The sequence below is a fragment of the Schistocerca gregaria genome, chromosome 5 (assembly GCF_023897955.1).
Source record: "Schistocerca gregaria isolate iqSchGreg1 chromosome 5, iqSchGreg1.2, whole genome shotgun sequence".
Classification (NCBI taxonomy): Eukaryota; Metazoa; Arthropoda; class Insecta; order Orthoptera; family Acrididae; genus Schistocerca; species Schistocerca gregaria.
The window spans coordinates 90665107-90679715 of NC_064924.1; the positions used below are offsets into that span (position 1 = coordinate 90665107).

The window sequence follows — 14609 nt, forward strand, 5'->3', positions numbered from 1 at the left end:
ACGGTAATTCGGATGCTCAGGAGAACTACAAACGTGTGCAACATAACAGGCGAGCAGTTGTGCATGCCTAAGCTGCAATGGAGGGACTCCGGCCTCCACCACAACACTGGTCACCGGATTCATCCTACACGCACCCGTCACTAGGCAAACGCCACAGTGGTGCACTGGGTTGAGTAAACGCAATGCTGACGGCGCTTTGGAGCCATAAACCAGACTCCCATAGTGAAAGCAGGATTGAACAAGAGCTCTGTAGAGTTGTAGCAGCGTAGAGCGATCTGCGACCCAGTTGGTGTTGCTCAGGCAGTGGAGAGCATTGAGGTGCTACCAGCACGTATGCTTAAGCTGACAAAGGTGAGGAAGCCAAGTCAATTGGGCATCGAAAACCAGACCTAAGAATCGATATGTCTCCACTACAGTGAGTGGATCGTCATTAAGGTAAAGTTCTGGTTCCAGATGAACGGTATGACACCGAAGGAAGTGTATAAAACACGACTTTGTGGCTGAAAATTGAAAACCGTGGGCTAGAACCCATGACTGCACCTTGTGGATGGCTCCCTGTAGGTGCTCCTCAGCAACACCAGTACTGGTGGAGCAGTACAAAATGCAGAAGTCGTCTGTGCATACAGAAAAAGTGACAGACAGACCTACAGCTGCTGCTAGACCATTAATGGCCACTAAAAACAAAGATGCACTCAGTACAGGGCCCTGCAGGACCCCATTCTCCTTGATATACGAGGCACCAACTTGGACACAGAAAGTACAAAGCAACAAGAAATTTTGGATACAAATTAGGAGTGGGTTTTGGAGACCCCACTCATACAATGTGACAAGGATATGTCACCAGGTCATTTCATACACTTTTCATAAAACAAAAAACGATGGCAACCAGGTGTTGGTGTCTGGAAAAGGCTATTCGGATGGCAGACTTGGGGGACACAAGATTATCAGAGGTAGAGCAGTCCTGGCGGAAGGCTCCCTGACATGGAGCCAGTAGGCCACCCAACCAACGACACACCATATGTTCCAGCAGCTTGCTGAGGCTGATGGGCCCATAGCTATCCACATCAAGCGGGTTTTTACTGGGTTTGAGCACTGGAATGATGGTGCTCTCCCACAATTGCGATGGAAAGACGTCATTGCACCAGATCCAGTTGAAGATGACGAGGAGATGTTGCTTGTAGTCAGATGAGAGATGTTTAATCATCTGACAGCGGATACGATCTGGCCCAGGAGCAGTGTCAGGGCAATGTACATGGGCACTGAGGAGCTCCCACTCTGTAAATGGGGCATTATACAATTCACTGAGGCATATATGAACAAGAGGAAGTTCCCTTCCAGCCACCATTTTAGTGTGCGAAAAGCTGGGGGGTAATTATCCAACGCAGAGGCTCGAGTATAGTGCTCAGCAAAGTGCTTGGCAATCGCAACTGCTTATGAGATCTGGTAACAGCACCAAACATGAACACAAATGCACACTGGTGGTCATTCTATCTGTCACAGAGAATTGCAATTTTAATCATTAACATACGTGATGATGATGTGTACATGCCGAAAGCTACATTGACATTGGGTGATGTCTTCTGGGTGTTTCACATTTTTTGTCAGGCAGTGTATATCATATTTTGCTCAGTACATGAGAGGTACCTGCTTTTCAAACACTGAACATAGTGCAACTGAGAGGAAGATAAGAGTTTGATGATGCTGCTGATGATTATGATCTTGATGATGCTGCTACATGACGATGTTATGAAAGTTAATATTGGGGATACACAGTTTCCTTTGAGACAATATTCTGAAGGATAATGGTGGAGTGTACGGCTTTGACGTATTTTAAAAATTAGAGAAAATGATACCGACAACTATGATGGTTTTGTGTGAGATAAAGTTGATGATTATGATATTAGGTAGCATTAGGATATTGTTTTGAGCCTTTTGCTGTGTAGATGACAGATTAAGTTGATATTCTGAAGTTTATAAATATCTGTGCAGCTAATTGATTTATATTACTAGTAGTTTTGAATGTTCATCATGGACATTATACTGAGGTGCCCAGTGCAGGTACTTACAGAACGCACTATGAAGCTGTCATTACATGTGCTGAGAACGTGTGTAGCTTTATAAGTCAATGAGAGGGTTATTATGAAAGAAAATCTCTGGGTATTTTATACTATTTGAATATTTTTTTAATATATCATGTTTTGATATGTCATGTTTTTATGTGTGAGATGCATTATGCTCCATGAATGTTAAAAATCTACCGCCTTAATTATTACATATGATGTTTCTGTAGTAATGTTTGCACTCAGTGCTACTTAAATATCATTGGTACACTCACGTAATAGTTAACATATTTCATTTCGAAAACATGTTACATTTAATTTTACAACATTTACATTATATACTGCCAAGAACACAGTAATATTGAGGTAATATTTTATCAGCTGAAGACCAGATTCTGTGTGTGTAGGGATGCTTGATAAGTAGGAAAGCTTTTTCTGTACTTCATATGGGAAACTTTGAATAATTATCTTAATGATGATGTATCATGTAAATAAAATAGAAAGAAACTTCCATATGGGAAAAATATATTAAAAACAAAGATTCCAAGACTTACCAAGCGGGAAAGCGCCGGCAGACAGGCACATGAACAAAACACACGGTTTGTGTGTTTTGTTCATGTGCCTGTCTGCCGGCGCTTTCCCACTTGGTAAGTCTTGGAATCTTTGTTTTTAATATGATGATGTATCATGTAAGACATATGATGGTGAAAATGTATAGCAATAATGAAGACACTATGAGGAACTCATGATGTTGGAGATGAATGTGTATTGATTGTAGAGGTACAGAAACTTGTTATGTTACATAAATTACATATTTGTTACATGAAGTACAACCAGTAAAGTACATTGCTGAGAGATTGAGAATAGGAATTGCTGTTTGATCTTGTATAATTTATATATGCAATGAGAAACAAACGCCTAAATGAATCCTGTCAGAAAAACAGCAGGCCTAACAAAAAAAATAGATATCTGCAATATAATGGCATTTGTCAATTTAATAGTCTTCACTTACTGTGTAATATCTAGTCATTTGTGCAAGTAAATATCATGAAACCAATTTTGTGAGGCTAAGTGAAGTTGTCGTACCCAGTGCTGTAATTTTTTTTTACACTAGGATTGGGAGAGTTATGTTGGATATCTTCTCTGTATACTGTATTACCTGGAAGATTTCATTGGTTTATTATATGAAATTATGTTATCACACATACCTATATTTCCCCTGTGTATTTGGAATATGTTGTTGATGGAAGGACTACTATCCACACTAAAGAGATACTGCACTCAGTTTTCTACTGTTACACCTATAGACTTGTTTAACTATATGATTTTATTGGAAATGTTCATTTTCATCGTCTTGCATATTAGTTGTCAAGATGTTTGCCAAATTCTTGCCATTAGCCCCGTCAGTCCTCTATAATTATTAGCATGTACTATTGTATATGTGGTAATATACAACCTGTCACTGATTCTGGTACACTTCTGAACTGTTCTAGTACCTAACAAATACAGGAAAACGAAAACAATTATGAAATGGGAAATGTTATCCATGGACTGAACTTGAAATGGATGAATGTTAAACAAAATCTAGCAGTATCAATAGTAAAACAAATACAATTTGTTACAATGATAGGCCTATACAAATTATTATTCTAAAATATAGAGTGTAAGTGTTGTAATTTATTTTACTGTCCCAAATAACTGCTCTATCATTACGTACAATTATTAATTTGGATAATGACAGAATCCCACTATCACATGCAGAATTTGAAGAGGAGGGAGGAGGTGTATTGTAATGGGTTTTTAGGAATATGGGATTTTGTTTCATTTGATATCTGTTAATTCATTCGGTTACTTTTGTGACATGGTGTTCGTAATGACCATTTTAGAGTCTTAGTTGAAGTAATGTGTGTGTAAGCAACAATTGTGCATGCGTTTCTACACATCCAAATTAGACATAAAATGAGTTACATGAATAGCTGGATATATTTTAACATACTGCGAAATTGTAATGTTTCACAAGTTATTTCATGTGAAAAACATTTATGAAAAGTGGAAAACTTGCAAAAACCACATTAAAATTCAAAATGTAAATAGATTGTGTAAAAGCTAACTGTTCAACAATATTCCTTTTATATCTTTGAATTACATGTCTTTGCCAACTGCACATGTTTAGTGAGCTGGTGCCTGTTTTGAACAGAGCAAGTTTGACTGTAGCCTAGGGAGAAGTAAGAACATGGAATCAGTAGCCAAAGCTAAACCTTGTGTATGTTAAAAATTTACAGAATATCAGTAATCCAATGAGTTAAACCTGAATATTCAAGCCCATACATTACGTTAAAAAAAAAATAAAAAAATATATTATAGGATCCAGAAGAATAGTAGAGCACACGCAACATCTGGCTACAGTGAACCACAGTAGGCTACGGAAAAGCACCAGTTAAGTAAACATTTCAGTTTTACTACTCGTGCTTAGTCATTTTTAGTATCTGCAACACACCCTTTAACTGGGATAAAATGCACTAAGTTGCAAATTGAAATGGATAGGTGACAATACTGTGAATCTACACCACTCATGTTGCCCTAATAATTCTGCACAGTTAATGACATTGCTGGTGACACAGAACATCTGTTGTTATTGAAATTCTGTGGGCATTTGTAAGTTTTTATACAATAGCAAGAATTTTTTTACAAAAATAAATAAATAAAAAGGAGGTTGTTGATTATCAAATAAAACTCTGACATTTTGTTTCTAAATATGCTGCATATACAATGAACTAATAGATATTAGTTGTGTTCTAAAGTCAAAGAATAATAATTTGTTCTATAATTAGCTTTGCTTTCAATTGTGTGTTGCATTAACAGTCTGGCAGCTCATCATGCATGTTTGGATACAATACTTTAAAACGGATATTCTAAATGGCACACCTCATAACTTGGAAAGAAAATTCAATGAATAAACCAGATACTAAGACAGTTTTAAATAAATATACAATCTAACTGATAGGTTTCAGTGTATGTTATCAACATTAACTTGTTTATTACACAAATTTGGCCTTGGGTAAGGCCTAATCAATTCATATACCATCGTTTGAAACTTGACAGCACTCTTATGCATCCTTCCTCAGATGTTTGCTATGTCTGCAGAAACCTTGTATATTCTCACCTGGTACCACTGATATGTATCTACAAAAGGAATTCAATTTTTATTGCGACTCTCAACTGTAGTGTGTAAAGTTTCCTTGTATCTCAGTTCATTGTTTATGACAATACCAGACAGATTAAGAAAAATGTGTCATTTGTACATCACTATCTGCATTCTTGGGGTTACATGTTAGTAAACTAAAATAACAAGTCAAAGCTTGTATTCTCATGTGTATCTTGAGAAAAGTTGGTACACACTTTCAGTATTGCACGACTATGAATAAAGTGTATGTAGAATCAAAATTAAACAATTTTTTTGCTTATTTGCAAGTATAAGTGAGCTTTTCACAAGTACACTTGGTTCTTACAATGACCAATTCATTTTCACAGTTAATTGTGCATTGTCATTTTTTTTTAACAGCACAAAAAAACACTACCCACACACATCAAGAAATAATTTTTAAACACACTGTAACAATACCAATACTTCAAAATTAACCATTACACTCAAAATTTTTGTACAAATCAATAGAAAACATTCCCGCACTGCATTCTCAGACAGGACATAAAAGATCCCAAATCCACATGATAATTTCCATTTAAATCTTGTAACACAGTAATTGAAGCACCAAGTATGTGGCTTGAATACTGTTCTTACTATATGACCATCTCGAGTGACTGCACAAATACTAGGGTTTGAGTACTAAGGGATAAGATGAGTCATTAGAGATAAGTATTCATGGTACCAATATAGTATACTCATCTAAAAGTAGGAATATCATACCAGTAGAACTATACAATTCTAAATGCAATTACTTAGTATTCATGAATAGTAAATTTGCAATGATGGTAAAGGGAGCTCGTAAGATGATATTTAATAGCACAATCAGTTCATACTTATCATCAAATGCCGATCATCTTAGAGGCCACTCGCTCAGTAGTTGGGGTATGGGACCTTCTGCTATTCAGTACACATAAATAAACAGATTTACAAATGTATGGTTCTCAAGGAAGAGTAAAGAATTTCCATAAAAGTCATGTGAGACATACCACAACACACAGAACTTTTTACTCAGTATTTTAACAAAATAATAATATTTAAAGAAGGGAGAGAACTTCCAAGCCGTACCTATATAGCAGAAATTTACGATACCTGTAAACAACAAGTAACTATCGATTTAAAGTAAGAGAATTTCCGTGAATGTTCCACTCATGAAAGAGGCAAAAGATAAGCCATTTATCATAAACAGAGCACAATGTGTTAAGAATAAAATAATGCAGGTATACTTCCACCAAATTCTACAGAAAAGCTGCTTATGACTTAACAGTTAACCAGAAACAAAACCTGGAAGCTATTATGAAGTTTCGATCTCTGTAGCCCTTTGATAATGGTGACATGTAAATTAATTTAGTATTTTCTATAAAGATTTGCTGCAGGTGCCAACAACACCATTCAGTTTGTAACACTGAATTCTGTGCATTGCAGTAGTATATTTTCATTTTATGTAGTTATTTCCATCTAATGGTGTGGCACATAAATAGAGAGTGAATTTAGTGGTACTAATTATGGAAAGCTGGCCTTTACTGTTTTCACAGTGGCACACCGCACCTCTCATACTCGTGAGTGATAAATGATCCATTAAATAAAAATGACTAATGTTCTAATTAATTCACCTAAAAGTCTGATGGCACTGGCATATCTGTCACATTTCTATTTCTTATTCATTCATTTAATTCAATAATTATAACTACTTTGAAGGTAGCATGAAATATGCCAACTTTGTGAATGATACACCATGTCATTCATAATCTTATACTGAAATGAAAGCATGCAACAGATGCATAAGTAAACAATATTTGGATTTTTAAGGCAGATGAATTACGTGATACAAATATTACCACCAGTAAAACAGAAAGTCTGAAAGTATGGTGTAACATTTGAGCTGGAGTTAAGATTGACAATGAAAGAGATAATAGCAGTGTCACATGACCCAACATAGGAAGAGCTAGATTCCAACTAATGTCAACATAGGTACATCTGTATAATTTCTAGCTTGTATGTCCACAGTCTTTATAAATGAATTAGCACTAATATCTCATCTCAAACTGTACATTTCCCTACCACCATACACACACAATGTCCTGATATGCACCACCCTATGCAAGTCTAACTGAATTTTAGTCGCCATGATCAGAAAACTGTCAGTATTTCAACAGCACTTGATAACACACTGAACCAGCCACATTTTCTACACAGGATTAAGAGACACAGTGCACAAACCATTGGCTAGCACTTAACCTGAGGTGGGGAAATCTTAATTATCAATAACTAGTAATACAGTAACATTCATTCCAGGAAACTGCTGGAATATCACAGATAAAGATAACCAGGGACCAGTGCACCAATTCATTCATCCAATTCTATTATCGAGTCCCTCCCCTTACACATTCAGTGTGGATACCACACTGGTGCTTATAAGTAGTCAAAAGACATTGAAACTAACAATTCCCAGTACTGATTCAAGAATGTAAGTCACTATTACATAATAACTTTAGCAGACCCTATGAAACAAATACAGATATATGAGAACAGACAAGCAGAAGCACATAAATACATACATACATTTATATATCAAAAATAAATCTGCAGATTTTCTGCTGCCTACATTGTGACAAATTAGACTGCTTTTCCAGTGGATACTCAATACACCAATGTATCTGAGAAACAATGCTTATATTTTTTTTTTACACGGAAATTTGACGACATACTGTTGCATGCGTACAGGCCCAGACGGGTGCACATGCGAGTGCATGTGCACTTGAATGCACACAATCACGCACGAAAGCTTACACATGCACACATATGAAAGTGCGTGCACGCATACGCGCCCCCCCCCCCCCCCCCCCCACACACACACACACTTTTAAATTTGTTGAAAGATGTAGAACAATGTTCTCCTGTTACAATGGCATGCCTTGAATATTTTTTTGAAATACTTCATTCTTCTTCAAAGGATAACAGTAACATGTAGTAAATACTTGTGACCCTGAAATGCAACAAGAAGTTCTTCCAACCATGTCTAAGTCTTTTGAACGCCAACAAGATGTTCAAAACAGTCTTTTGTGATGCCATATCACCTCTTCTTACATGGCACTGTTTCAACTCTCAGCTGCAGAGATCTAGTTCAAGCAGGAGCTGCCGCCTCCTCCTCTTCAACTTCCATACGCTGCTCTGGTTCCAGTACCTGATTTGTCTCTGCATTCAGTTCTGCCTGTGCATCCCCTTCTAAAATTATTGAAAAAATTGTTTCAAACCAAAGGTAACAAAGAATTAGGGAAACAGTTACTGACTGGGATGATTAGCTCTTTTTCTAAGAAAAACTGTAAACTGACAAAAGCCGAATCTACAACTTTTCACCTTTTGCCACTGATTTATGTAAATGCAATAAAGTCTATAAAGCACATGGTAGTGAAGGAGACATTCTGTGGCTGCACTTATTTATTTTTCAGAGCTGGCCACTTCATCTATACTTATGCCTGGCACGTTTCAGGATTTTACAGTTAATTTATCAGATATGAGGTTTTTGTTGTTAACTCCTCAGCAGCAATAAACAAAGATAATACTGATGCATAGACTTATCTGGAAAGAAACTAACAAAATACACTAGATAACAAGTAACAGTTTGCTCCGTAAAAATGGAAGGTGGAGATAATGTCTTCAAGTGGAATACATGTAGTGTATGGAAAATAAAATATAAAAATATTTAATAAAAGCAACAATTTCTCTCCAGTATTTTTTCATTCCAGATACCTGCCTAGCTTCAGTTTACATTACCATCTCCTACTGCTAACCTTCTTTCCATTACACAGCTTTATGGCAACCTCTTCCTCCCTTTTTTAAATTTATATTCTGAAGTTTCTCATTCTGTTTACACTTCTCTCTAGTTTTGATTCCCTGCATAAATTGTTGCTACTTTTCATTATAGTTGTCTATTGTTTTTTAAATTACCCTACATAAATCATGTAACTTCCGAACTGGCCCTCTGCCACGTTAATTGGTTGGCTGGGTGATTAAAGGGATTAAATTACTAAGTCATAAGTCCCATTTCCTCGTACAGAGAGGTCTACATGACTGTACATCAGAGATAGCCTACCGCACAAAACCCAGGGGAAGAAAATACAGTTACCAAAGGTCAACGAAGACTAGATAAGGGACAAAAAAGAAGAAAGGGAGGCAGAGGAAGAAAGGTATGCAAGGTATCCCATTTAGGGAGCACCTGGAAGCCCCCCCAAAAGAAGAGTGCAATGGGGGGCATACATCCCCCACTTACCAGAAGTCTCCACTCAGAAACTGATGAGGAAGGACTAGCAACACAATTATGGCAAGAGAAACACAAATAGATAAAAGATGAGCAAGTCAAACAGACTACGTGAGAGGGGGGAGGGTGAGTAAAAGTGCAAGCAAGGTGAAGGCCAGGATACTCCATTAATTCCAAACACCCACAGTCCAGTCTGGGCAGAGGAGGCAACCGTGTGTTCTGCCAAGACCCCACAGGCCCAGTAAGGTTAAGTGGCCTTCCCTTAAAGTGAGCAATAAAAGCCCCCTTCATGAATAAAATGTAAAACTAAGTCAGTCACTGAGGCATCATCTCCTAACAATGTGGGTAGCAAGTGAGGGAGATTTAAGAGTCTGCCGCAGGGTGGCTAGGCTGGGACAGTTCAGCGAAATGTGGACCACTGTCAAATAGGAACCACAACAATAGTGGGGTGGGTCCTCATGACGGATGAGATAACCAAAAGTCAGCAAAGTATTGCTGATGTGGAGCTGGCAAAGAACAGTAGAGCCCTTGTGAGAGACCTGCATGGAGGACCTCCGCAGGCTATTAGTTTCATTTATCATCTGTAATTAGTTTTATGAAGTTAAGAGTGCGCCATTCTGTATTCCAGATCCCTAAAACTTGATGGCATAATACCACTTGGGGGTCTGTTTACAGAATATCAATTTCAAGAGTCAGTTTACTGGCAGCCAATTTGATGAGGCAACCAGTGAGTTCATTCCCCAGATTCCAATGTGGCCCAGGGTGCAGACGAAGGTCACTGAGTGTCCATGTTGTTCAAAGGACACAGAGAATCCTGAATAGCCATGATCAAGGGATGGCAAGGGCAACACTGGTCGAGAGTTAGCAAACTGTTCAAGGAGTCGCTGCAGATGAGAAAGGAACCACCACTGCAGAACAGGTATGCTCAGGAGAACGAGATGGCTACCAACTCCACAGTGAAAACACTACAGCCATCTGACAAGGAGTGCAGTTCAGTAAGTCCTGCATAGTATATGTGAAGCCAACAGGACCAGCAACCAGCAAGTCATCAGTATAGACTACTTCTGAATCCCAGGATGCAACAACGATAGAGAAAAATTGACAAGGGGCCTCGTGATGAACCGCGTCTTTCAAACGACGTGTTAAGTCAAGGCGAAGGTGTGACTGAGTGATGCACCACAGAGGTGTTCGTGAGCAGCACAGAGGCGAGGTGGTAAAGGAAAATACTGACGTTCAGAGAGGAAGGACCGGACGCAGACTGTGATCGTAATTCCTGATCTGACACGCTGTTCCAAGGCATTGACTTCTGTGTTTGAAATGAGGAGACGTTAGTTCAGACGCGTAGGGGAGCTGTGAACATGTGTAGGATAACTGACAAGCTGTTCTTGATACCTGATCCGCAATGGAGGGACACTAGCCTCCATGAGAAATCTGTTCAAAGGGCTATTTGAAAAGGATCCTATCACAAGTCGATCCCCACAGTGGCACAGTGATGTATCGGATCCAGTTCACAATGCTGAGGGTAATGCCTAAATGCCTTAGTCAAGGTGAGCTTTGTAAAGCTGCATATGGGTAGTGGAGTATGACTCCCAGCTAGTGCTACTAAGGCAGTGAAATGTATAAAGGTGCAGCCAGCACTTTTGCTTAAGCTGGCAAAAATGGAAAGCCACGACAACCAAATGTCAAAGAGCAATCTGAAAAAGCGCTAAGTATCCATCATATTGAGTACTTGGCATGGGGGTAAAGTTTTGGTTCTGGATGAATAGCACAATGTTGACAGATGTGAGTCTCGGTGGCTGAAAACAGCCATGGATGAGGGCCCATGCCTGCCTCTTTCGTATGGCAACTTGCAATCGAAGTTCTGTGGCACCCACACTAGAGGAGCAATAGTAGAAGCAAAAGTTCTCAGCGTACAAGGAAGGTGATACTAAGGAGTCCACAGCTGCTACTAGGTCATTGGTGGTTACTAGAAAGAAAGGGACACTCGGTATAGAGCCCTGTGGTCCCCACTCTCTTTAACATGGGGAGAACTGTGGGAGGCACCACTTTGAACCCGGAAAATATGAGGAGACAAGAAATTCTGGATAAAAACTGAGACAGACCCCAGAGACCCCGCTTATATAAGTTAGTGATGCTGTCGTGGCGTAAGCCTTTTGCAGGTCAAAAAAAGACTGCTGGTGGATGTTGACATTGGATGAAAGCTGTTTGGATGGCAGACTCCAGGTAAAACAGATTATGAGCAGTGGAATGACCCTGGCGAAAGGAGCTCTGTGTGTGTGTGTGTGTGTGTGTGTGTGTGTGTGTGTGTGTGTGTGTGTGTGTGTGTGTGTATTTTTGACAAAGGCTTTCCTGGCCAAAAGCTCATTTTGTGACTCTTTTTGTCATGCGTATTTGTGACTGCATCTCCGTTATATGGTGAGTAGCAACAATCCTCCTCATAATATAGTTATATTCCATCTTGGATTTTCCATTGTTTCATTTAAAGAAAAACTGTAGAAAATGCTGAAAGTGGAAAATCATAAACATGGTCCAAGCACAATCTGCACCAAGAAAACCATCTGATGGAGAGGTGGCGGGAGGAAGAAGATAGTGAAAGTATAAGCTTGCAGCACAGAAAGAAAGTTACGCTGCAAAGGCTGGTGTCCTGCTGTAGTCTAGCACATACTTTCAACAGAGTTGTAAGCCCCCTTCGGGCACTTCAGTTGGTCAGGATCCCAAATACATGATAGTAATTGACAGGGAGGGACAACGATTCTATTCTGCTGAATCCCCTTTGACCTGGAATCTTGGATGGGTCAGCCTGCTGCTACCTGATAATCAAGAAACTTGATACAATTGAAGTTTAGTTCTGTAAATTATTGGAACAACACAATTTTTTGGAAGAAAGCTTTGAAATATTTTACGAATGGCATCACAGATCAAAAAATGGTACAGTGCAATGTCAGTCACAAACCATGTTTTGCGCAGTTCACAACTAGAATTGTTAAGCACATCAATGAATATTTGATGAAAAAATTCCTTTTCACGAAGGAAACCCGGTATTTAATACCAGACATTCCCCAAAAGCAATAGTAAGAAGTTACAGCAACTATGAAACAATAACCCTCAAGACCATGGTAAAATTTACTGTAACACTTGTTGATCAGTTGGGTGCTTATGAGTGCAGTCAATGTTTAAACTGTACTAGCTGTCTCCCACACTCATCCGCACTCACCTTCATATGGACTATTGCTGCTGTCTTCAATCAGAATACTGTAGTTCTAACTGCTAGTCTATCCTGCTAAGTCTCTTTACCTATGCATAACTACTGCAACCTATATGCACTTGAGACTGCTTACTTTTAGTCAAGTCTTGGTGTCTATCTACAATCTTTACCCCCAGACTTTATCTCATTACCAAACCAATTATTATATCATGCCTCAAAATGTGACCTATCAACTAATTTTTCTTTTAGTCAAATTCTGCTGAAAATTCCATTTCTCCCTGACTGAATTCAGTACCTTATCACTAATTATCAGATCTAGGCAATTGATAATGTACAGCATTCTTCAGTAACAGCAGTTTTCAAAAGCATCTATTTTCTATTTGTCTTTACTGTTTATACATCCACTTTCACTTACGTACAAAGCTACACCCCAGACAAATGCCTTCCAGAAACTTCCTAACATTTAATTTACGTACAATGTCAACTAATTTCTCTTTTTCAGAAAAAGTCGACCAATGCAGTTGTTTTTCTCTCTGAATAGCAAAATGCATCTATTACATCTGGTATCTTTTTTCCTTTCTTTTACTTTTCTTGATATTCATCTTGTAACCTCTTTTTAACACATTATGCCTTCTGTTGAACTGACCTTCGCTGTCTTCTGCTGCCTCTAATGAAATTACAATGTCATCAGCCAACCACAAACTTTTTATTTCTTCCTCTTCTTCAAGTACTTTCCCAAATTTCTTCTTGGTTTCCTTTACTGCTTGATCAGTGTACATAATGAACAACGTTGGAGTTATGTCTACAACCCTGTTTCACTGCCTACTCAATAGCTGCTTTCCTTTCATGTCCTTCGACTCGAGTAACTGCAGTCTGGTTTTTGTACAAATTGTAGACAAGCTTCCATACACTATATTTTATTTCTATTACCTTCAGAACATGGTCCAGTCAACATTGTCAAAAGGGTTCTCTAAATTTATAAAAACTATAAAGACAGGTTTGCTTTCTTTAGTCAATGTTCTAAGCTGTAGGGGCACTACTGATTTGTGTTCCAATATTTCTCAACAAACTCAAACTGATCTCTGCTGAGATCAGTTTCATTCTTCCATCTGACCAACAATAATCTATGTCATTGTTGTCCTGGATGGTGAGTGTCCATCAGAGACAAGGATATTGTCATGAGTGCCCCAGGGAGGCAATAAGACTGCTCTTGTTCTCTGTATACATTCATGATATGATGGATGGTGTGAACAACAATCTGCAACTGTGGTTGATGACATCGTACTGTATGGGAAAGTTTTGTTGAGTGATTGTAGGAGGATACAGGAGGACAGACAGAATTTCTATTTGGCGTGATGAATCACAGGTCAGTCTAAATATAGGAAAATGTAAGTTAATGCAAATGGATAGGAAAAACAATCCCATAACTTTCAAATACAGCATTAGTGGAAAACTGCTTGCTCAATTAAATATCTCTGTGTAATGCTGCAAAGTGATATGAAATGGAACGAACACATGTCAGTATTTGGCAGGGCGAATGGTCGATTTTGGTTCATTGGGAGAATTCTAGAAAACATAGTTCATCTATAGAAGAGATCATTTGTATAGCACTATGGCCCCATTCATGAGTACTGCTGAGTGTCTGGTATCCCCATCTGGTCCAATTAATGGAAGACATTGAAGCAATTCAGAATCTTTCTCCTAGATTTGTTACCAGTAGGTTCAGTCAACACACGTGTATTATGGAGATGGTTAAATACGAAACCCTGATGGGAGACAATACTCTTTTCACAATGCACCTTTGAGGAAATTTAGAGAAATGGAATTTGTTACTGCAAATGATTCTACTGCCAACAACATACATTTCACACGAGGACCGCAAAC

At 38.5% G+C, this 14609-nt stretch overlaps 1 protein-coding gene across 2 annotated transcripts in view; it reads right to left on the minus strand.

The window, feature by feature from the left end:
* Positions 1-4710: 4710 nt before the first annotated feature.
* The window catches only part of LOC126272983 (uncharacterized), a 76195-nt gene continuing 66296 nt past the window's right edge, over positions 4711-14609 (minus strand). For both annotated transcript variants that reach the window (XM_049976329.1, XM_049976328.1), the window contains one exon: positions 4711-8487. In XM_049976329.1, coding sequence (XP_049832286.1) covers positions 8387-8487 — 101 coding nt within the window. In that variant the 3' untranslated portion in view covers positions 4711-8386. The remainder of the gene's footprint in view (positions 8488-14609) is intronic.